A 25,854-nucleotide genomic window follows, 5' to 3' on the forward strand; every position below is an offset into this window, starting at 1 on the left:
ACCGGATAAGGAGAAACGAAACGCGACCGAGGGATGAAAAAATAGAGAAAGGGGCCGACGAGTCGTTTGTGCGTGCGTCGTCGGGAATCCGATTAGGAGAGGGTTTCGTCGATTTAGGAAAATTAATTGCGCGTGAGTACGTGTAAAAGGAACGAGAAACCAAGGAATGTTTATTACACGGTTCTGGCTCGCGTTCGTTCGTAACCACGTAGAACACGTGTCTCTCGAACATATTCATTTTGACGAATTAATTGATATTCTAAGAATACGAGAGCATTATATTTATACAAAGTTCCAGCAATTTTACCGACTAGATTACGTGTTTCGATGAATTGTATCGGCAGATTTGATATTGTACTAGTAACAACCAAGCAAAGGAGCTTCGAATCGATATTACGATGAAAATTCAACATTGACGAGAATGTCTTCTATCTGTATATGTATGAATGTGAACGAAAAATGGTGTTACGATTTTTAAGAGAAATCGTAAGCCACAGACACTACACTAGTGAAAATTAACATACAATATTACCGACTGACCAGCACAACGGCTTCAAATTTTCATAATTACAAAAATTATTTCTTCACTACCATTGAATTTCTGAGGAAATTGTACCCTACAAAAATGTGTTATCGGCTCAATTCGCTTTTATTCTTTTGAAGTTTTAATCATCAAAACTTCAACATCCCAATTCGCAACAGTATTCCGAGGCGAGGTGTAGTGTCTGACGGTTAAACGTTCTGCCCAAGAGCTGTCCACTTCGAGCGAAAGAAAAAGCACGGGAACATCAGGACGTAAAAAATGGTGACGTTACCGAATAATGAAATTATACTTTAATTTCTACTGAACGAACATCGATTCGCTGTTCGAGACAGGCAAACAGGGGAGTAATAATCAAAGTGTTATTCGTCGCTTGGAACGATGAAACAGCCTGATAAATTTACGTTTACGTCTACGGCAACGAGAACGGAACGTTCGCTCGATCCTTCTTCCGCGAACGCGAAATGTTTCCAATAAACGAGAGTCGCGAGCGAGCTAGGGGGTGTGCAATTTCGTCGTGAAAAAGGAGCGAGCTTAAGCGCGGCGGAACGCGTTCCATAATTAGTTGAATTTCGACAGAAGTGGGACGAACGTGAGCCAGATCGAAATGTACGTGACGTGGCTATCGGCAAAGCAATAATGTATAAAGTTTACGATCCACGGGCACGTCGCTCAGAACGGAGTAACGGGGTTGGCGCGTACTCGGCAAATGTGTAAATGTCACGTTATACATACACGCACGTAGAACAGTCGTATATATATATATATATATATATATATATATATATATATATATATGTAACGAGTATATATACATATATGTATATGTTAATTCGCGTCGAAAATCTCAGCCCCGCCGGGGGAACAAAGGTTTTTATCGCGAGAGAACGAAAGAGCGATCTCCTACGAGACCTAGGGAGTTGTCTTACGATCGAATGTGTTTAAGGCTTAGAGAACTTCGAGCCGACTCGGGAATCGGGCATACTTTATCATTCACGAAGCACGGAAGTCGTTCCCTTTTCCAACACTTGTTTTTGCTATGGAATCCTTTAGACGTGTTTCAACGGATTGTCCGATATATTTTGTAATCGTTCGATCGCACAAGAAACAAATAATTGACTTCGTTCGCGAGTGATTTGTTTTTGTCGGTAACAATGAGTACAAATTGAAGACACAATAAAGTAGATAGGGTCGAGAAAGGATCAAGATATACTTCGAATCTCGATGCACAAGCTTCTGATACTTTAAGGTTGCAAGCTGTTGTACGAGATTTAGTTAATTTTCCGTCGCACAAAATGTATTAAACACGCACACGCTTGCGGTGATTTTTTTATTTTACACGCGATTCACATTCAGTATAGATTAAGGTACAGAAGAGACTGTTTATTCGATGATGATTTGCGGTGGATTTCTTCGAGTACGCTTTCCTGCTTCGTGAAAACGATCGAAACGGTACCTAAATGTGTATGTGTGTGCACGGAGAGTTACTGCTTGCAAGAACGATGATTTCGCGCGATGGAATGTCTACGAGATACGTGCAAAAGAGAAGGAGAATAAGTTTTCTTCCAATCAGTTGCAGGCATTGGTCTTCGTATGGCTGTCTGATTCTACTCGCGATCGAGACCCTGATGCGTTACAACAAAACGAATTCCTCGTACAGTCGACACTTTGAGAAAGTGAGTTGATCCTTTTTCTTTTCACGAACGACAAAAATACGAAGATCCATCGAATCAATTACACTAAGCGACGCCGTTATGTTTGAAGTTTCGAAAAAGCTTACGAAAGTGCTTCTTCGCGACGAAGCACTCGTCGCTGACAATGATTTCCGGAAGAGAGCGCAACGAGGCTTTTCGATCGATTACTATTGTTAGAATCGTCCAATGCGTCGCCTGATCGAAAGCTGACAAAGAAAACCAAAAAAAAAAATGTAAGAATAGTTTCGAAATACGATGAAAAGACACGGTGGTTCCAATTGAACATATCAAGGCCTCTTAGAAGTGGCCAGCCAACGAGCGGTTTTACTCTGGTTTCACGTAGATTCAGTTTTTTCGACGCTTTTTTCGAACGTGCAGCGGCACAGAGGATAATACGCGAAGCGATTCGTTCGCGGCCTGTTGCCACCCTATGGGGGGGAAGTTCCACAATTGAAGGGGACAAACCTAATAACGCTTTTCCAATAGAGAATCTAGTATCTCGTCGTCGATCGTTTCCTTCTGCCGGCGATTCGATTGAAATTCGGTTCGTGTCCTAGCTACGGCTGCCGCGTGCTCGCGACTTTCCCCACCGAGTTTGCACGCAAAATTTCTCTAGATCCCCAGGATGGAAAGCGTCTTTCCCCCCTAGTGGTGGCGACACTGTGAGCCCGCTACGCCGCCAATCACCGCGCCGATGATTAAGTCGCGAACGAATCACCGCGAGGCGGATATAATAAACGTCGCTAACTGTGGCGGGGGTCAGAAATCGATTTTCCCCCAGAGGCACCGTCGCTGGGCCTCTCGTATTCGATTCCCTAGCTAGTAAGTAAGCTCACTAAGCGTTCCTGTCTTACCGACGACGAGAAAACTGTACCGTCGCTCAATAACTACCCTGCTTTAGTGACTAGTTTCGCGGAGAACTACCTCATTCCTGGTGCCGTGATGCTGTTCTCGGTACCGACGGGACTATAATATCGATCGTTAGGAACGTTTTTCTACCATCCACCAGTCGCGGTATACGGGCTGTTGGTACCACACACCCTGCTTCGTCGATAAAATTCTTCTTTAGAAGGTCCAACAAAGTTATCGTATCACGACTGTCACGGGTGAATCCCTTTTTAGTCTGGATCGATGGTGATTTCATGCCGTAAATACGAACCAGAGTATGTCTTTAATCCCTAATTATTATTTCGGACAAGTTTCCAGCTATCGACACGGAAGGGGATTCCCCCTGTGCAACACATGATACATAACCTTCTACGCCCTGTCTGTTGGTAATACTAAATTTTTAGCGCAAGCGACCTCATTTTGTTTTGCCCCTTTTTAAAGAGATTCGTGTGGAGATACAAAATTCAGTCGGATATCTCCGTAGCTTCGGTCGGATTTATTTGTTTCTCGTGTAGAGTGGTTGGTAAGCCTGTCCTAGGGGACGGTAATTCCCCTTGTTTCTCCGTCGGTAGATCAGAACGATGGCTCAACCTCTCTAACTACACACTGAACAAAAAAAGAATACACTAAACGCGTGCAATTATACATATACACCCGCACGCGTGTATACATATACATAATATACATAATATATATTATACATACACATATATATATATATATATATATATATATATATTTTATTACTTGAAACGCACTCTGACCCCAGCCACGCATGCAAAATAAAATCGTAAGACTACGTAAACGTATACTTAAGTAGCGCACCATTCAAGATGCTTGATCCTTCCTAAACGACTCGCGTGAATCCCCGAATGACCGCCAACGTTTAAAAGTACCGTCTCGTCTCGTAAGCGGCCGTGATCGAATTAACTATACCAGGTGGTGTCGGAATAGCGATGCAACTGGACAAGAGGGTAGCTAATGGAACGAAGCATGGACAAAAATAAATCTTTATCCGCGAGTCTGCTGCAATGGCAACGGAAACGATACAGCGACATTGGTTATTCTATTCTCCTCGACTTAATGATTCCACAACTTCTGCCATTTTGGGAAAAGAAAGCATCAAAAAAATGGAATTTAAACTATGCTACCAATTTAGTAACAAAAAATATTGGATCACTCTTTGACACGCTCGATAGATGACAAATTTGTCAGCTCGCCCAATTTCAAACAAATTTTGTCTCTCTTCTTACCGCACCGCGATTATCAAACCATCCAGTATATCAGAGGAAGGAGACAGATAACAGTTACGCTTCGCTGTCCCGCGCAGCATGTCGAATGATTTATCATCGACCGACGATGTAACTGGCTCCGGAAATTCACGGTTTAATTCAAAATGCAAAACAATTCAGTCTCACGGGGGCCAGTTTGTTCGCCGCGAGCGTTACACACAGATGGAGCGTAACACCGCCGTTTTCTTTCCTCTCCCCCCCTGGTTAATATTTCACGAACGAGAGATACGCTTACGAGACGCCTGTAGGAGGTCCACTTTAGAAAACGCAAAAGTGGGACGTCGCTTTTCAGTAGATCTCTCTCTCTCTTTTTCACTCTCCCTCTCTCTCTCTCTCTCTCTCTCTCTCTCTCTTTCGGTTCGCACGCAAAACGGAAAATAGAGAAAAGGCGGCGGAAAGATAATAATGCTGAACGGACTCTCCCTCGCGAACACTCGAAACGTTCGCGAAGACAAATGTGTGACAGACCTCCTATGTGTGTGTATGTGTGAATCCGAAAACCCCTGTGTACGACCGCTTTCTGCTTCGATCCAACGAGATCACAGGAAGGAAAAATTAATAGTCCAATAAGACAGCCCTAACGCAGATAGGTTATTCCATTTCGTTGAACTGGAAACCGAAAGGAGAGCTGTTTGGGGTCGGATACGCGTTCGCAGCTTTCCTGTTCCGTAATATCAGTCGATTGGTTCCTCGAAAGTCCCTAAGAGAGCATGGAACCTTGTGATCGAGAGCCGAAAACTTCGGATTCGCGATAAATGTAAATTTCTTCTAGAGAAGCTCGTACGATTCTGCTTCCGAGAAGATCTTTGTTCTCGACACACGGGAGTCCAACTTGAACGCAACGTTGCTCTTCTTTTGCATTTTCGTTGTGTTCGATAAGTGGGACAGCGCGTTTCCAGGCCCCGTTTATCCGGTTTAATCTCTCACGATGAACATCGAATAGAGTTTGTGCATGAGTCCAGGAAGGGGCATCAATCGTTCTCCGTGCCGACGAGGTTGTGTTCGGGAAGTTCTCGTTGTAAATACCGCGATAACAAGAAAATAGCCGTGGCGTTATCTGGGAGATAATGCGTCCGCACCGAAGGGGTACAACAATGGCGGCTGCAGGGCAATCGGGGAGACGGAAATGCAACGTGCGCGAGTCCATCCAGCGAGAATGGGACTCCGTGCCGTGGGGGACCGTTTTGTCGAATCCGTTGAGAATGTTCGTTTCGCGAAAAGAGGAAGCGAACCGTACGATCCACGAAAAAGGGGAATTGACGAATATCATGCCAGAAGAGGCGCATCAATTGAGCCCTCCGTTATGAGTAACCACCCTGTCGACTCGCTCCCTAGCGCGATACCCATGTAACGTTGACTGTATATACCTATACATACGTATACATATGCATATACATACATATAAATATAAATATACATAATATACATATACATGTAGACGAAGGTGCGTGGTACCTAAATCACCTAGTTAATCGAACGACACGCTCGAGCCGTCCGGCATCTTCGTCGAGTCTCGTGGATCCCTCGATCGTATCCACGGATGATCCCAGACGACGGAGGGGGGTGGCTCGATCGGTCGTTCGCTCGGGGAGAACGGCCGCTTAGCTAAAATTCCATGTCGGGGTAAAGGGAGGGGAGCGTATGAAGCGACGAAGCGACGACTGGAGAACGAATATTAACGAAACAATGAAACGATTATACAAGAGTGTGCGGGTGTACGGCGAGGGTGTAGAAGGAACGGTTGAGGGGTGCGTGAGCGTGCGTGTGAACGATGCGAACGAGAAGCGCGAGTACTTGTTATAAACTTATTATACGGCACGGCCGATGAGTTGCCGGGGCGTTGGTAAATAAATACGAACGGGCCCTCTAGGGCCCTTGAAATTATACAAATCCCCACGGTGTTGATGATCCTGTACCATTTCTTCTTAGTAGTTTCAAAACGCTGATCCTTGTCCACATCGGAAGGTGAACTTTGTTTCTGGAGAGGATCGTTAGAAACAGGCGGTCGATGAGCAACGAGGCACGTTAGATACGATATACGCTGTTGCTTGTAAGTACTAGAACGCCTAATCTATATAAAGAAAGTGTAAGAGAAAGAAGTGTTTAGCACAGTGATAGAGCCTGGAATTCTGAAGCAAATGATATTTGTTTCAGCCACATATGGCCGCTAGTTTATGAAATATTTAGTATTCGATACCTTCGAATACTCATCGAGGAATTACTGTAGAAAACTATAACTTAAGTGTTTGGAGCATCTTCGGTGTTTAGATGAGCAAAGAGCCTTCCTTGGGATCTCGAATAATCGCTCGCTACATCGTAAACCGGGTTCGAGTGTTCGCAAATGAACCCGCGTCTTGTTCAGCGAATTTTCACGCAAGCATTAATTAAATCGGCGCCGCGGCCCTGTTTGCTGAGCACACAAGCGGCGGCCGAAACGCAGCCGAGGCACTGCGAGTTTGCCGGTGGGCTACCTTGGCAAAACACTCCGGGCGCGAAAACAATGACACGGCGGAATTGAATGCTCGGAGCGGGCGATAGGTTGATATCGATATATCTATCGTGCGTTGGTCGTCCGCGGATCGATCGTTTCATTTCATACGTGTACCAACACGCGTGCATTCGCCGCGGACCGCAAACGCATATACATATAGGTCAAACGCAAACGCGAAACGGCACGCGGCAATGCCACGGTGAGATCTCTGATTGCGACCACCCGCCAATGGATTCCCTCATTGAAAGCACGCTGATTCGGTGAAATCGTGTGCCCCTTTGATATGAACATTTATTCTCGAGCTATTCATCTTTAACACGACTCACTGCCGCGAAACATTTCGCGAAAATTCCATCAGTAAATCTTCGGTTAATGCTCGAAATTCGGGACTACTTTGGACAGTTATCGTAGAGGGACACTGTTTTGACACCACATAAATTTCAGGCCGAGACCTCGGTAGCTCGACCTTTGTATTTGACTGTTCTTCGTAATGTCTAATTGGATCATTCGTGACTAGCCAATACGACTGTCATCGATATATGTCACCAAAATTCATATCCGCGTAACAAAACCCGCATAATTCTTACTCAAGAAGTTTGTTACTTCAAAATTATTACACTTATCGAGCCTCATTACACATTCGAAAATTTATAAAATATTTTATATCGTCCAAGTACACGTAAGAGCACCGAATGCCTGTCTCTCGTGCAGGCGCAATCTTTTCATATTTTATGGAAGACGGGGGAATGGTAGACGAGGGGAATTTTTTTTCTGTACAGAAAGAAGCTCTCGTTAGAACGTCTTATTAGGTCGCGAACGGTCGCTCGACGTGTTTATGGAATGTATAAAGCGCCCCTTGCACGCGCATAACCAGGTAACATCCCTCTTACGATTGTGTTTGACGCGACCTCACGACTAGGCCAGCTTAACCCCACTTACCCCTCGGCTGCTCGACGAGCGGAGAGGATTTAAAACTATATTTTCAGGCCGCGCGGACGTCGGTTGGCACCGGAGCGCATTTACACCGCCGAGAAACTGTCAAAACACACCTCGTTGCTCGTCGAATAATTGGATTCGAATTGGTTGAGACGACAGCTTGCCCGTTTTCCTTCCCCGGTTTCTCGGGGGTTGAGCCAGTCGATTTTTCATTTTTAACACTTTGGTCGCCACAAAGATTTGGAGACTTGCAAAGAGACTGAATTATTTAAATACCGCTAGAAAATTATTATTTATTAATATATACACTAAATGCTCCATGAGAGTTTTAAACTCGCTTCAAAATCTTCACGGTGCACCGCGAACCGTGTCAACACCTCGTACATCCATTTTTTAGCCGAAGCCGGAGCCTGGGGATAAAGTAGAAACCCTCGCAAGGAACTTCCTATCCAACTCTTATGAGCCCTTACTGTATTTAAAAGTTAATATCGTAGGATAATTTAAAAAACAAGACCAGCAACCTCTATCGACTAAACGCATAAAAAACGAAATAAAGCGTGTCTGGCTACGTACGGTTTTTTTCACTGTGGTAGTCAACGTGTTAAAAAGCTTCTACAGGTAATCACTCTAAACACACTTAAGTCCGATTGTTTTTCATCGAGGGTGTATTCGTGTATTCGTGTCAGTCTGATATTTGTAAAATTTGAAAAATTCCAATTTTTCCATTTTGAAAAATTGGAACGATGGTTACGGAGTGAAATAAAGAAAGTTGGGGTAAAAAACGTATTTCTTCGTACGATCGTGTTCTAAGGAACACTGAAAGTTCTTGTTTGCCTCGAGATAGATTACGATAGATGGGGTGGAGACGCGGAAGTTGATCGAAGTGGCCGGTGCCACGTCGAGTAGGTGCCCGATGACAAGTTAAAAATACGGTTTCGATTCACCATCCAGAGTCGCGATTCTTGTTCGTGAGACGGGCTATTCTTGGGGCATCCCCTTCGGCAATGGAACGTTAGAAAACGACAGAAGAAAAACTATCTACGTCACATATTGTCCGTAGACGACCATAGAAACCGCGTCCATGAAATTTCGATTCAACTTCGATGACAGTGTGTCCTTCTATTCCGTATTTCTCTGGATGGAACGATATCGTAAATCTCTCGTCGCGATTAAATTTAATAATTGTCAGAGGGCGTCGAACGATGGCCCCAATTTTTAGTCGGAAACGATCAGCGAATTCTTGGATCCGCAATGGATCGATCGATCGATGGGATCGGCTTCGAGAACCTTGTTCGTTTGTGCTCGCGCCCTCCGGTGAATCTCATTAGACCGGAGCCAGGAGGGTAGGTATCGATACACTCGCGTATATGTATACAGTGGATATGGTCGCGTGCGCGCCATAACCGAGCATGTACGGATATGTACGTATATCCAATAACGCATACATAGAGGCACACACACTGGAGGACGTTCGATGCACCAACTAGCGAACCAGTTCTTACAGCGACAAAGGAAAAGATGAGACTACCGCGGATAACTTTGTTATCGCGGCTCCGAAGAACATTAACTCTTGAATATTGCCACTGACAATCCGGACGGTAGGTGGTCTAGCTGAACCGAATTATTTCGAGTTCGTACAGAAATCATGGTTACGAGATCTTAAATTGGATAATAATGTACAGAATAAATGTTAATTGGAAAGTGTCGTGAGCCGAAGCCAAATTGAAAAGGGTAAAAACAAAGGTTACCTATGATTTAATACGATATATGATTGGAACTTTAATTACTGAAATTCAAATGTTCTATATTAGTAAATTAGTCCAGAAATATCCACAGTGGAATAATAACGAATTTGAGTCCCAACATATACAGCATAACGTTTGAAACGCTGCGCACAGAAAACTGCGTATCGCGTGAAAGAAGCTTAGAATCGTGTGTACAACGTTTCTGGTCAAACCACTGTATAATCTCGAAATTCTAAAAGGAAAAAATATATGGACTCCTTCTTCCCCAAAATTAGATAAGTGCCACGGCTTTATTTAAACGGAGCAACTGTACATGCTCTTCGAACACGGAGGCATGCTGTTTCCAACGGAATTGGGACACGCGTTATTAAAGAAGGAAACAACGCGTTGCAAGCTAGAAAAAATTAATCTAAACTTTCATACGGGGGCTCGAGAGACAGCGCAGATTTTATTATCCCAGCCTCTCGACACCAGTCAAGAGACTCCGCTCGCGAGAACGAGCTACTGAAACGCAATTCCGTTGTGATACACCGGAAAAGTGGGTGTAGACGATCGCGAACGCGTTCTCACGGCCTTCGACCGGCAATAAGGCGCTTATTATACGGGGACATCCAGCAACCGGGAACGGGATTGCCTTCTTTGACGGTAAAGACGCTGGAAATTGGACAAAATGGACGTCTTAAGCGAGTAAAGTACATACGTGGATAACTGCTTTATGGGGATTTCATTGGTTTTGGATCGTGACTTTATTACTTTCTTTAGAAGTCGATCTGTTTTCGTAGCAAGTAATTCAGCGAAATTGTTATTTTTGTTGATTTTTCTATTTTTCGTCCACGCGATTAAAGGCTACGAAGTTTGTTGAGATGCGTAGATTAAGGTTCCAACTTATCGTTTTATGAAAGAAATGTAAAGATTGATTGTTTGACGAATTAATGCTTTGTTGTCGATGTTAAGTAGATTTATAGAATAGTTCTAGCCTCTCGGTACGAGTGCGAGGAGATTAAAGAACGAAGATGATTCTCACAGATTCGCCACTTCGTTTGATTGCGGCACTTTGCAGTAGCATTCGAAATGGATATCATTGTTTACACGGGCATCTCGATATCACGTACCATTGATTGTTCCACGGATTCGAACTTTGTCTGTACATGCATTCCACAGCAATTCCGGAAGAGTTCGTATCGAAGCGTATCCGTCTACGCTGTATTAAAGGGGACCAGATGAGAGCTCGCTGATGCAGTTTCTCGTCCGAAACATTAATAGCTTGTCTGTTCACCTTAAAGTTCTTAGAACGGATCTTAACGAACCCTAATATTGAAATACCAACGAGAGAGACCCGTTAACTTTCTATTCTACCGACAAAATCGGTGATTCAAATTATTCCGTCATATAAAATTCCACGACAAACACCAACGAGAAAATCAGAGTGAAGGATTGTACCAATTTAGTGTCAAAGACTACCGAGGATTCTTTAGAAAAGTACACAAACATCCATTGGAGAAAGACAAAAATTGTCGCGGTCCCGTTGCTCCGATTACAAATCACCGTTACACCGATTACGTAACAGCTCGCGACAAAGAACAAAAGAAACGTTCGAAAATCACCCTCGGAACGGATCCCGAATCCGAAAAAGGACCATGGACGAGAGAGGAGAGCATCATGGCCCCGGGGAAACTGGTGAATCGGCTACGTTGTTGCGAACCCATAATTGTATCTCGTTCCGTCGAAACGCGTTCACGGACTTTCACCTGGAAACAGAGGCACATTCCCGTGTACGACACGCACACACAGAACGCTGTGTCGTCGGCTGGACAGGCAGAGAACGGCATAGAGTAGAAACGCGTAGCGATGGGTGCGATCGAATGGTCGGTTAGCGGCATTCGAGCAATTTCAAACGATAATCAAAGTTCCAAAGAACTCGTAACCGAATCTCTGGTCATTGCACCTGATAAAGTAGAACAGTCTCCTGACTAATCTTCCAACTTGCAATAACGTAAAATACCGTGAGGAAATGTCAATGTCTGTTTTATATTCGAGAAAATAAATTCCTGAGCACTTTGACAGCTATATTGCAAAGAGATTGGATTATTCAAACACCGTTACGAAATTTCCGACGATTACGTATCATTTTCGACGATTCATGACGTAAAAAAAAAAAAACAACGTAATATAGCGTGTCCGGCTAGATACGACCTTTTCCACTGTGGCCGACAACGTTGTTAATAGACAAATCGAACTTTTTTGAAACTAGTATTGCAGCAGCGAGAATTTCCCTAAACGTTCGACAAAAACGATCAACGAGTAACGGACTGCCTAATGGCCAAGACCTCTCGATTCCTCGATCAAAATCGCCCTCGATTCAGTTTCAGCGTGTCAGATAATGGACTGCATAGTTGGACAGAATTTTACTCGAATAATACATAGTGAAATGCAGAAGTATGTAAAATCACAACCATGCCCTTGGAACGGTCAATTAAATTAAATACTTGTTTTTACCAAGTGTCTGCTAATTCAAGAAGGAATAAAAATTGGAGTTTCCACGTTCAATCGATTACAAGAAACGAAATACTTTTTTCATCTTTCATTCGTTATTCGGAACTCTTTATCTGGATAACGAATTTGCTCATCCTCTGGTCGACTGTACGGGGATCGATACCGATCGAGAGTCGTCGTACCCATCGCTACCCTGCACGTCCACCACGAATGAAAGAGAGTAGGGCTTAATCAGTTAGTCGATAGGCAAATTGGCTTAGAGGCAGCGACCGACAGGGTGGTTTACAGAACCAGCAAGCCCCGCCAGTGGCCAGTGGCCGAGTGGCAAATCAACCCCCTCGTCGATAAGAGCCCCGCGTCGCGTCCCCGATCCTATTCCAGGGGTTTCCTCGAAACGGCACTCGCGGCCCGAAATTTCCCAGTGCACGCGCCGGAAGTGATCTATATATTCTGGACGCAAGGGGGACGGTCCTACGAGTCCTTCCGCTCGATCGTCGCACACATCCCGTATCTCAGAGACGTCAAGCGGGTCCATCCAGTTCAGGGGTGAACCGATGATCGGTCGGCGATCGAAGTGCACGCCGATCGACAACCGTCGAACGATCCCAGCACATTGATGGATGTTCGAGGGACCATCCGGTGGATCTGGCTCATCGGTTGATAAGCCGGCTGACGGTGCTGTCGCGATAATTGATCCAGGCGTGGTCGTCTGAGGGGGGTTGGAGTGAGCAAGAGAGAGAAGGACAGAGCTGGTGGGTTGGACAAAGAAGATCGGCACGGTAGAATGTGCAGCTGATCGGTAAGTCGAGGAGCCCATAGCTTGTCAATGTTTCGCGCTTTCTATCGGTTGCTCATCGATACAGAGAATTCAATACTTTCTGTCGATTCACGCTTCACTGTGCAGCTTCGATTGAAATCAGGGTATTTTATAATCAATCCGGTATCGTGATACTCGAGAAGGTTCAATATTCAAATTATCGTATTTCGAACGAGACGAAGTCTTCAACCGAGGAAAATACATTTCCATTTAACTGTCATTTTCAGGATGGTCTATCGACGAGCAACGAAATTCGCGATGAATCCTCGGCGAGAATCACAGAAATTGCGGTTTCGAATCACGGTACCGATCGGCCTATCACAGGCTTCGCGTCCCCCGTCCGCGTTTCAAGGCATCGCGCGATATCCCGGGGTCCAACGAAAATGCACGCAATTCGAGAAGAATGACTTGTTCGCAGCTCCCATCGATCGTGCTCCTGCTGCTCGAGCCCGTCGCGAACGTGTGTGCGAAAACAAAATAGAATCGAGAACGACGACGTTGTACCGCGGCGAAAAGAGAATCGAACCGCTGCTTGCTCGTCGACCTGAATCCCAGAACAGCAACGTCCATGGATTCCCGTGGACGCGAGTTTCTCTCCGCGAACAGTTTCGTTCCCATGTCGATGTAACGTTTCCGCGAAACCTTCGAGAACCTCCATGGAAATTCGGAGAGCAATTCCATCTCGTCCGCTATTCACTGACGAAGCAACCGGCGAACGTTTGTTTCAGGAATGACGAGGCACTCTCTGGTGATCCTATGCTGCTACCTGTACACGCTCTTTGACATGGCGGCCCTACACTTTCCGTGAGTAGGCGAGCATGTTTCGACGCTACGCAGCCCCGCGACCGGACCGAAACACTCGAGATTTTAGCCTTGATCGAAGGCCGAGAGCTTCCCCCCATCCTCTTGCAAACCCCCTCGTTGACCGATCGTCCTTCGATCGACATTTTTACGACCACGGGAAAGCTCTCGGGCCTTCGTTCTTTCTCTGTCTATCTCGATCGATGACGACATATCGTGGCCGCCTTGCAAGAAGGACGAACCTTGCGAACTTCCGGAACCCCCCGCCCCAACTTCCAGTCGATGTTAACGGACGATTAGGCTACAATCTACTTTAATTTACCGTTCTCTATGATAATCAGACTTTTACGGATAGGGTGAACGCACCAATGAGTAAATACTTGAGAGATTTTGCAGCTACAAAAGTGAAATTTTAAATAATACTATTACTTTTCCCATATATGAAAATTCGATGTCTTAATATATGTACCTCTTTTTTATAATGTATAGATCTTGAACAAAATTGTATAGATATAGAACTTGAAAAATTGGAAATATGTAATTGATTGAATTGGAAAGGAAACAGATTTAATCCGTGAATGAACGATTTTTAGTAAATGAACTATTTCTAACCAATGGCGCGAAAATTGTTTCAACGTGTAACAAGGAATTGACAAAAATTATTATTTAATCATTAGCTTATTTTAATAACTTTATTCACTGGATTTTATATACATATAATGTTCATTCACTGGACAGATCGCTCCAGCATACCAAATCGGTAGAGACAAACGGAGCTGTGAGTTCATAAATAGAAATTATAGAACTTTCATCGCTTCGATCACTTTTTTACACATTATTAACACTAGAACTACCGACGCTGAACGCATATTTGCCTGGATCGCTGAATAAACGTGGAAAACTTTTGAAAATTTAAAAATTTAGAAATTGACTAATTTCTTCACTCTCATATCGTAATAAAAGGTGCAAAAGTTGTTAGAGTGTATTGACCAGTCATTTTGACTGTTTTGGTAGTTGTAGTGTTAAGATCAAAGTGTCGTCACGTTACTTAACATTATCGCAATGAAACACGAGGTTTCTGGATGTTGAAAGTCCGCTCGAAAAAGAGGCAGGTTGGGGAGGGGGAGGGGCAATCGAGTCGCCTCGGCGTTCGTTCTCGTTGCAAAATGGCAACGATAGAAGCTGCCCCAGCATCACCCGCGACTCTGTCGAGTTTCAGCGAGGAAATATGCGAACCGGTACTTTCCACGGAGGTCGAAGGCTGGCATATTAAGGTCGATAGCCTATCGTCCAGTACGTTTCGACTTTCGGCGAGAAAGCGCGGGTACCGGTTCTTTCCGAAGATCGAAAGGTAACGCACCAAAAACACTCCCGCGACCTCTTCGCCGTTTCTAGCGATAAACTCATCGCGGGACGAGCTAAATCACCCTCAGTCCGTACTCTCATCATCCCTCTCCAGTCTCGCTAATTATTTACGCGACTGTCTTGCTTCGTGCACGAAACTCCAAGTAGTTTCAGGACGTTTCGACGCTGAGTAACACGTGAAAATTTCATCGACTTGCCAAGATTTTACACGGACATCGCGAAACGAGTCCTATTTAATGACCCTATCCCCCGATTTTTCTGGGAATCGTTTGTTACGGAGCGTCGATACGATTTTCGCGAGTACAGGTAATCTTTCGATGATCGTCATGTTAATTGGTACTTTGCTAATCGAAGAAGTCGTCGAGACAGTATGTTGTAGGAGGCCACGAAACGGTAGCCTGAATTCCGAAGCGACGCGTTTCTGGCTCGAAAGAATCGTAATAATGTCGCGATTGACGCGACGCCAGCCAGGAAGCGATCGGGAGAAATTCCTCGAAAGTCTTGTTATGGATTATCGGGTTGGCAGGTTTCACGGCGCTTATAAGGCGCCACGACGCGTTTGACAGCCCCGGCCACTCCAGTCGCCGTGGATGGATCAACATACGTCGATCGGGGGAACCGATTCTTATCGGTTTAACAATCGCGATTCGCGTTTACTTCTCGGCGTACCTTCACTTTCGATGGATTTCACATCGTAGAAAATTCTTACCTTTGACGAATCTCCGGTTAATCTAGCGTTAATATTCATACAATTCGTATTCTAAATCAGACTTTGGGTATCAGAAATACACAAACAGACAAATATAACCAATGGTCCATGCGGTAACTGACTACCACCGTAGTTCGTACAGTCATTTACAATACACCGAACAGTCCTCACCTGTCGTTTCACCTGTGCCCTCTCTCCGATGCTGACGTGCAAAAGGGTTCGGAGAAACGCCGAACGGTTTCTCGGATGTCCCACGCGTTGAATTTCGCCCGATCTCTCGAGGTGTTGCGCCAGTTTTCTGAAATTGAAGCCATAACGAAAGCTCGTCCGGTCGGTCGAGCGGATCGTAAATCAACCCAGGGGTGGAAATTGCGGGCGAAATAAACCGGGGAAAATTCTCAGGGAAGGGAGGGAAGTGGGCGAGCGGATACGGAGGTCGTAGGTTAGCATATTAAAACGTCCGCATGTAAGGAACACGCGTATCTCGGCCGGACTTAAAGGTGTGCCGAGCACGAAGACCTATTATGGCTTCTGCGATATTGCTGTTTCATCGGAATCGCGCCAATATTTCCGAGTCACTCGCACCGTTCGTGGACTTCCTTTACGCGCTGCGCTGGCTGCTCTCGATATTTATCATCGCCACGTTGCATATCGCAGCGGACATTTCTTTTTTGTTTTTCTTTCGTTCTCCTCGAAGCACCACGTCGCGAACCGATTCCATGTAAAATCGAAATAAGATCATTCGGCCTCGAGTTATCCGAACAAGACCGGAAACTTATTACCAAGTGAAATTTTAATCTCGTCTGTTTTATTCACAATCGAGTGTAACCGTTGGTCCCGAAAATAGCCGGCGGGAAATAGTAAGGCGGGAAGGATGATTTGGGATTTAATAAAACAGCGAAATAGAGACGAGGACCGCGTTTCGCTAGGATACGCGGTCCTACGACGTTGTTGGTGCATTTTCCACTCGATTACCATATTCTATACATAAACAAGTAGCTAACGCGCGAGTCGTCCGAAATAATACAGGCGGGGAATGCTACGGACAGGTGAAAGAGACACCGGCAACTGGGACAGATATAGGACCGAGGTGTGAAGGGAAGAATAATTACCTTCTTCGATTACCATAGTCTGCAAATGTACCGATAGCCAAGCAAAATTAAAATTCTAAACGTAACAATAATAATAGACAACTAATATCTTGTTGATAGAAATTTAAATTTGTTTGTAACCGAAGCGAGACCATAGACATATACAGGAATAGGTAGGCGAACAGATGAGTGGATAGAAGCAAGATCAGTTGCAGGCGCGAGGACACACTCGCTGCATTTCTCAATTAGAGCATGTACTCGAATAGCAAAAGGAAATTGGCTCGCGGAGAGACGGCGCGCGCGACTCACGGGCCTCCCCGACGTGTCAGGCTTGCTTCTCCTCGTTCCTGCTTTCTTTCAGGGAGTCGGACCTCGAGGAGTACGGCAGGAAGGAGGCTTCGCTGTCGCTGAGGGACATTCTGCCGTTGAACCCGAAGCAGTACGACAAACACAGGGCGCCGAAGTTCCTGGGTCAGCCTACTATCGTCTACTTCCACGTCACGGTGCTCAGCCTCGACTCCATAAACGAGGAATCGATGGTGAGTCGCTTGGAACGAAGTTTCACGGCGAACGTTTCGTACAGTAAATCCTAGCTGAGTGGACATCTGCGAAAAAGTAACTCTAAAACTCAAAAGTTCTTAGTTGCCGTTTCATCCTCTTCGTGAATATTTAAATAGAGTTTAGGAAGTACGGAAGAGAGCTGTTACGCGGTTAAAGGGATTGAAACTGGAAGTATTTTAGCCTCTCTGCATACGATTTTGACGAGATACGAAGACGAGATACGGAACACTCTCGGAATACTCTAATCTCGCATGCGGACAGGTTTTTCGGGGACCTCTTTGGCAGCCACAGACGCGTTAATGCGAATGCAAATTGGGCTACAGCGGTGACCGGTAAACGCTTTTTTAACGGACGTTAAAATCTCTGGCAGTGAGAGCTTTTTTGCCCGCGGGAACAATTAAAGTTAAATAACGCGACGGCAGATATTACGAAGAGGGTTGTACAGGGGTGGGGAAAAATCGATGGAGGTGTTGCACTCGGTGGCGCGCAACATTTTCATTTCGGAAACAACCGTTACTGCAATAATACCCGAGAAATGAAGTGAGAATTAATTATTTCGCAGACGTACGTCGCGGATATATTCCTGGCTCAAAGCTGGCGGGACTCTAGGCTCCGACTTCCGGAGAACATGTCCGAGGAGTACAGAATATTGGACGTGGATTGGCTGCACAATATCTGGAGGCCCGACTGCTTCTTCAAGAACGCGAAAAAAGTCACCTTCCACGAGATGTCGATACCGAACCATTACCTCTGGCTCTACCACGACAAGACCCTGCTTTACATGTCAAAGTAAGGATCCTCGTGCGTTTTAATGAAAATGCAATTTCCTCTCGAGGCACGCCCCGGCCTCCAGCTACCCTGCAAACGCGTTCTCGAGCGCTCTGCACGAAGCTACGAAATCGAGAACGTTTAAAAGTCGTCTGCTTCAAGAGAGAGAGAGAGAGAGAGAGAGAAGAAAAAGAATTTACTGTTTCAGGCTGACCCTCGTCCTGTCTTGCGCGATGAAGTTCGAGTCGTACCCCCACGACACCCAAATCTGCTCAATGATGATCGAGAGCCGTACGTATACTATTCCCGTAGCGTAAACCCCGTGAAACCACCACGAAATACCTCATTTCAGCGGGGTCGCTGTCAAAATACACCGCGGTCTCCATAAATTATCTCCTGCTCCGCCGACCGCCCCTGAAATCCAGGCCGCGTAAATTAATTAAAGTCACGTTTAATCGAGGCTCGACCGTCCGTCGAGCCGCATCTGTATCCATTTCTGGCTAAAGCCGATCCACGGTATCGCCTGGATTTAAAACGAATCTCGATTCACACTGAACATATCCAGGGAATCTATCAAGATACACCTGCGAACGCACAGATCCCCATAGAAGCTTCGAAATCCTAGCGAATTTCGAAATTCCCAACTTCAAAGTTCTCCCAACGGGTGCATTTATTTCCCCCGTATACGACTGTTGATACCGGTTTGTCCCTTGTTGCGCCATTGCGACAACACCCTACGGACACGTCCAATGTGAACCAAAGGGAGAACCTCGACAGGGAGTTAGGGAGTGTGCGGTGGGTGGTAGTGGTGGAAAGGACGAGATAAGGAGAGTGGGCGGTCGAGCGACGGGATTAACGCGTGCCTCGTTTCCGTTCGTGTGGTGACGCGTGAAATTACTCGGTTTCAGTGTCGCACACCACCCAGGACCTGGTGTTCATCTGGAACATGACGGACCCGCTGGTGGTGAACCCGGAGATCGAGCTGCCGCAGCTCGACATCTCGAACAATTACACGACCGACTGCACGATCGAGTACTCCACCGGGAACTTCACGTGCATACAGATCGTGTTCAATCTCCGTCGTCGTCTGGGCTATCACCTGTTCCACACGTACATACCGTCCGCTCTGATCGTGGTCATGTCCTGGATCGCGTTCTGGATCAAACCGGAGGCGATCCCGGCCCGGGTCACCCTGGGCGTGACGTCACTGCTGACCCTCGGTAAGGTCGTCGCGCCTGCGGCTCCGAAACGGCGACGCGTATTCGCCGTGTTTCGACGGCGGGTGGTACCCGTCCGCTTTCCGGCCGTAGTCAATTCGCGGGGACGTGAATATGGGGGAGGGGCGAACGGAGATGAACCGATCACTGTGGCGTCCTTTGATCGTTTCGAAGGAAATTTTTCTTGGCTTTTTCCTGACGCTCTTTATCGCAGACTGGTTAACCCTAAATTACTAAACACTATCCTGTGACTGGGCGATATTACTAATCATTCGATATTACTAAAAATTTTACATTAATTATATTGTTTTAATGAGATGGACACCTACGTTATAAGTAGACTGCGGATTTTTATGCAAAATCAAAGTTCTTAAAGTAATTTATAAACGCAGGAGCAATCGTAGAAATTTATTCTCCCTCTGAAGTATCTGATTGGATTCGGAGTGAAATAGAAAACACGTTGGATCTGATGAAAGTTTTGTTTTTTATTATATTTCACAGGGCCATATAGGCTGTAAATGCATAAAATCCGCAGTCTAGTTACAAGTATTTACGATAGCCAGACTTGAGAATAATAAAAAGTTGAGACAGTAATTATTCCCGCACAGCTTATACACATACATCGACAACACATTGACGGCAACGTGTCGATCTCTGAGAATCGTGAATTCGAGGTTGTAATTTCTACGATGGTTCAGTAATCTAGGGTTAAACAGGGTGTCCCACCTAACGTCAGCACATTTAGTATATCTCACTTGCGTTTGATCGACAGAAAATTTGTCAAAGTAAATTATTGAAGTCAACGCTCGGTTGTTCCCGTTTCGCTAAACTTTCGACAGCAAGTTTCCAGCATAGCCTACAGATATTTCGATGGAGGAAATTCGCGTGGAGTAGCTTGATTGCCGAGTAGACTCACGAAACATCGATGCAGTTGTGACGCAACGCAGCGTAGAGCGGGTACACAAAGAGAGAGAGAGAGAGAGAGAGAGAGAGAGAGAGAGGAAAGGTTCCGCGAACCGTGCGGCGGTGATTCAATATTAGCACAAGGGTAGAGGTATTTCGCGTGCGAATCGAAGAACCTAACGAACGAACCCGGCACCGAATGACGACGGCCAGCCATTGACCGAGAAACGCTTCCGTTTTTGCCCCCGCAGCGACTCAGAACACGCAGTCCCAGCAATCACTGCCGCCTGTTTCCTACGTGAAGGCCATCGACGTCTGGATGTCCTCGTGCAGTGTGTTCGTGTTCCTCTCGTTGATGGAGTTTGCCGTCGTCAACAACTACATGGGACCGGTCGCCACCAAGGCCATGAAGGGATACTCGGACGAGGACCTCAGAGAGGCTATCGACGAGTTCAAAGTATGAATTTACTTACCCTTGTTCATTAATTACAGGAAAAATCGACAGGAATAATTGGTTCGACGGGTAGCGTGACGTTGGCAGTTGAGATCCACTAACGATTTCTTTATTGAGCGTTGTTAACGCTTTAACCGACTGGGGTAGTTTGTTAATAGATTCGATAAATTATATAGATAAAAGTAGCCGATCAATTTACCTTTAGATCTGGGTTAAAGAAGAAATTCTTACGTTATTCTATTAGAGTTCTTGATATGTTTCCATGAATGTAATTTTTCTCTGTGATAAAAGTTAAACAACAGCCGGTCGGTAATGTGTTAATTTACTTAGAACATTAAATTATACAAGAATGTAAAGTAATGGGACATAAAGGTTGTTTATTTAAGAGAAAGTTCAATCGCGAAATGAATGAATTTAGGAATAAATAGAGGGTTAAAAACGGTTTAAGATCGAATAATAGGAAATCAGATGAATATCTTGTACACAAACGAAGTAAACATAAAGTACACAGAAGAAGAATCTCCAAGGGAAATGATGACAAAGAGAGAAGTCAGCGTACTTATTTATGTTTATTCGTCGACCGAATGTTGTTCGATCTCTAGAAACAAGGCGAGAGATTCTGTTTCACCCGCGAAAAGAGTTGACACATTTTTGGCCCAGAGATCGTCCGCAAATTCGCGTACCCATTAATTCCTGAGGAATATGGTCCACGCTGGAAATTCGGAGGCACACGGTCGTATTTTCAGCGAGTCACGACCGCGATAGAATAAGAGGAAAAAAAGGCAGTGGGTCCACGGAAGGGAGAGACTGGCCTGTTTTCACAGCCCAGTGAGCATAATTCATGGAGCGGTTCGGGGGTCGGTAGAGGCTCGTTTCGCCAGAGAATTATGCATCTCGAACTTAAAATTAGTAAGGTTAAACGTTTCGAAATGTCGCCCATACGTTCCGTAGTGTAATAGTAAATAACCGGCGGTTTGCGGGTTTCGTGGACGCAACGTTGCGCGTTAAAAAATAGACGATACCGCGCCCGAATTCCACATGTTGCAGCGGATAAGTATTACAGCGTGGAAAAAGCACGAGACAAAAGAGACCGTACGCGTTCTCGGTGCTTTTCGTCGAACGTATTCCGACAGTTCTGAAGCTAATTCTTCTTGCTGACAAAAGACAGAAATAAAAAAATTCGAGGATCTAAAAATCCACCAACACCCGGTACAACTGAAGCTCTAATAACACCTGACACAGTTAGGGCCCCAAGTAACACGCGCGAGCTATGAACTCTTGCGATTTCACCGGGCACGAAGACTTTGAAGGTCGTTACATCGTGTAAGAATGGATCGATATTAAAAAATGGTGAAACTGTCATTTTTTTTTAATTTTTACCCTGGGAAATTGTAAAAGAAACAATTCAGTTTAGTATCTTACTAATAGGAGGAATTTGAATACAATTTGTTAGTTGGTAATAGCGGGGAGACCAGGGAGAAACGTATCGATTTGTCTTTTAAAGTCTGTAACTTTAGAATTTGCATAATTTTTTAAAAATTCGTACACGATGACAAACCTTAATTAGTGGACAACATAATCAAACCTGAATACTTGGAATACATTGCACCAGTTTTTTGAAAGAAGATTTTCTTTAAAATGACTCATTTGTTACTTTTGTCCCAACCTCTAGGGACGATTACACAGAATCTAGTTTGACTAATAAACAATTAATACAATAGATGCTTTTAAATGATATTTTTATTCATTGTATAGATAGACATAAACATAAATAGAAACGAAATAGAACACGAAAAATTTCAAACTATTTTACGGAATTGGAACAGAAAGATACACCCTAATTGAAACAGATAATACAAACTTACTTTTTGGTATATTATTTCGATAGGATACCACCCGTATTAAGAAAACCGCTTACTGCTGCGTGTTGGCGACAAGTGAGGTGGAAGACAAATGTAGACGATTGTTGATCGATTGACATTTGTTTCGTAACAATTGTTACGTTCGTGACGTTTGTCCCGAATCTCCCCTAAGTCGAAAATAAGTCCACCGCTAATTTTCCCTTTAGCGGAAAACATTCTCGTAAGCAACCTTGCGGTTGACGTGTTAATATTTAAACGGGAGTGTTTGTTGTCGAGAAACGGGCTCGAATTGCGAGCTCCAATTAAGGGACGCAGCACACCGTGTGCTCTCGCCTTTGAATTCTTCGAGTCACCCTGCATGTAAATTTCCCGAGGAAAAGCATTGAAGTGTGTGTTTGGATACGCGTGCAAACGGATCGCTTCGTAATTTCGACGACTGGTATCGAGACGCGAGGTCCTCGATTACGTTTCGACATTCACACGGGACGAAACACGGGTACGATTTTCTGGTTTCACGGAAATTCAGTTACAGCTGGCAACGAGCTCCTACAATTCGTTCAATGTTTCGAGAAGTGCTTTAGTAATTCCGTCAACTCGAAATTGAACGTTAATGATTACTCGTCGAGAACGAGGAGAGGGCACGTTCTTGGAGGGGAAACTTGAACGAAACTGGAGAGAAAATGTTTGAAGAAATTCGCGTTGAAATTGTTTTCCAATGAGTTTATCGATTGCCTTTATTAGCTCGAGGTTATTTAAATTCAAGAGAACATATTGAATTTCAGGTATGCATTGAGATTTGATTATACATATTGTCCGATTAATAGACCGCGGAAGTTTATGCAAATTCACAATTTCAGATACGAATATCCGAAAATTAAAATGATACAAAATTTTTTAATTTTGTAGTAGAGACTTCACTACGTTAATAATAACACACAAATGATATGAAATTTTATTAAAGTCTTTACTTATTGCATTTTCCTAGTTAAAGGATGCTAACATCTACTGCTTGATAAATATAAATGCCATTTTTGTTTTTATTTTGGAACACATTTTTTTATATTATAAATAACCCTCGTCGGCTAATATGTAAGAACGCAATATACGGGACATTATTGTCTATATATTTAAAGAGAAATTCTCATTTAATTGTTACTGTATTCGAGTTTTCGCCGATTAGGGCCATTCCTACAGTAGCCACTGAGCCAAGACATTGGACACCGCTTCGACGTGTTATGCGTGTTCAGTATTCGTCGTATTGCCGTAACGGCCATATGGTGGGACACCGTGAAACGGAACGCTTTCTGACTCCACCTTTGTTCGTATCTACATCGTAAGTAGGGGCCGTGAAGCGTTCCCCATACGTTATGGTACCCTACCAAAGGCCCTGTAACATTCTATACAACGAACGTCGACTCACGCGTGACGCGGACAAAATGAGAGTCATCGATGGCCCCTCGGTCGCTGCAGTAGAAATAGCCCCAACTGGCCGATATTCGTGAAGTCAAACACAATTTTACGGATTAACGAGCCCATATATTCCATCGCGTAATTGCAGACTTCTTTTATGACCGACAATCTAAGAAACTTTCTCCCAGCCTTCGCTTGAAAAGGAACTTTAACTCGAAAGAGTTCTCGGTAGAGCAAAGCACACAACTCGCGTTACAAGGACGCAAAGAGTGATATAGTGTGGGGAATGTTTCCAGGGGCCATCGTCCCTCGTTCCTCGACAAAATGGCGGGCTCGATCTTGAAAATTCCGCCTGGATCTGACTTGAAAACGCGGAAACAAATACTCCCCGAACTGTCGAAATGAGTTCGTACGGAGAGAACTGGGTAGACTTTAAAGCTCGACCGAAACTTCAGGCAAAACTTCGACGGTACCAGCCGTCTGCAACGGATCTGCTCGTTAATATCGAAGCCCGAGAAACCGAAAGTCGATTCGCGAACGAAGAGATTCGATGGCCTCGCGTCGAATCTCGCGAACGATAGACATTCAACGGAGAACGGACGCAGAGTTTTTCTTGGTTCTTTTACATTCACGAAGGGCCAAGGTTTCAACGAAAAACTGACGCAATTCCCGGCGAAAAGTACCAGGTTTTACGGCCACAGGGCTCACGCGGAGAAGGAGTTTGCATTTTACGACGAGGGCTGCGTGCCACGAGGGTCCACGGAGAGAGATTGTCTCGCGTGCATTGAATAAAGTATGAACAGAGAACCCGAGATTAATTCAAGTTTAATTCGTGCCGTGGTATGGTGGTCGTTTCGGAGAAATTTGGGACACCTCGTTAATAATTTTTAATGAGGTGGCGTGGTTCCTTAATTTTTTCTTTTTCCTTTCATGTCCTCCACTCGGAAAACTTGCTTCATTTCTTACGTTAAACAGTTCGCGCCCGGGTTGGTCCACTTCATTTCATAAGGGAGAACGACAAAGTCCTTTTCTGTTATGCAAAAACGTTACCACTTCGAGAGTAAAAGCTGCGGGTAATTAATGATACTGTTCCGTCGCGTTACGACGTGGAACTAATGCAACGACTCTGTGATTGAACAGCATCAAGCTTTCCGCTGTGAAAACACGCTCGTAAAAACAGATCCGAGGTAGCTCTTAATGTTAGAGCGCGTTCCCACCTCCATTATACCTACCTATACTTGTGTAACCTCGTTTCGTTTGTTACCTGCTGTATATTGTGCTAACCACAAGTTACACACTTCTACCGGGTCGTGATTTTGCACTTTCCTTGAGAAATCAATATTTGCGTTAAGGGTCGTGTTAAAACATTCGATTCGCTTCGCTCGTCTTACATACAGTCAAACACGACAAAAGATCGTACGGTTCTTCGATCAACAGTCATACTCGAAATAAATTGAGATCAGTCTATACAAATTAGCCAGTAGATTCTCCATACGGTGTGTCTCTCATAAGAGTTAATCTAAATATCTCAACAGACGCCGATGAGGAACGAAACCGAGAGGAGCAGGAGTCCAGTCAGGCCCCTGACGGTGCAGTACGATACATGCTGCCAGGGTCGTGCAACGGCGATCTACATCGACAAGTTCTCCAGATTCTTCTTCCCGTTCTCTTTCCTCATCTTGAACGTCGTCTACTGGAGCACCTTCCTGTAGGAGGCCTGGGTATCGAGGAAGAGACCGATCGACAGGGTGCTCGAAGATCGAAAATCGTCGATTCCTTATCGAAGGGACGCTATCGTTTCGTCTTTATTAACCAG

At 44.8% G+C, this 25,854-nt stretch overlaps 1 protein-coding gene across 1 annotated transcript; it reads left to right on the top strand.

Moving 5' to 3' along the window:
• Nucleotides 1-13,627: 13,627 nt before the first annotated feature.
• Nucleotides 13,628-25,750, top strand: LOC107190965 (glycine receptor subunit alpha-4). Its single transcript, XM_015579882.1, has 8 exons — nucleotides 13,628-13,701; nucleotides 14,918-15,049; nucleotides 17,225-17,402; nucleotides 17,987-18,213; nucleotides 18,401-18,483; nucleotides 19,101-19,412; nucleotides 20,564-20,769; nucleotides 25,574-25,750. Exons 1-8 carry the CDS (start codon nucleotides 13,628-13,630, stop codon nucleotides 25,748-25,750), a joined length of 1,389 nt encoding a protein of 462 aa, XP_015435368.1.
• The last annotated feature ends 104 nt before the right edge of the window (nucleotides 25,751-25,854 follow it).

Source organism: Dufourea novaeangliae, unplaced genomic scaffold (genome assembly GCF_001272555.1).
Source record: "Dufourea novaeangliae isolate 0120121106 unplaced genomic scaffold, ASM127255v1 scaffold208, whole genome shotgun sequence".
NCBI classification, from domain to species: Eukaryota; Metazoa; Arthropoda; class Insecta; order Hymenoptera; family Halictidae; genus Dufourea; species Dufourea novaeangliae.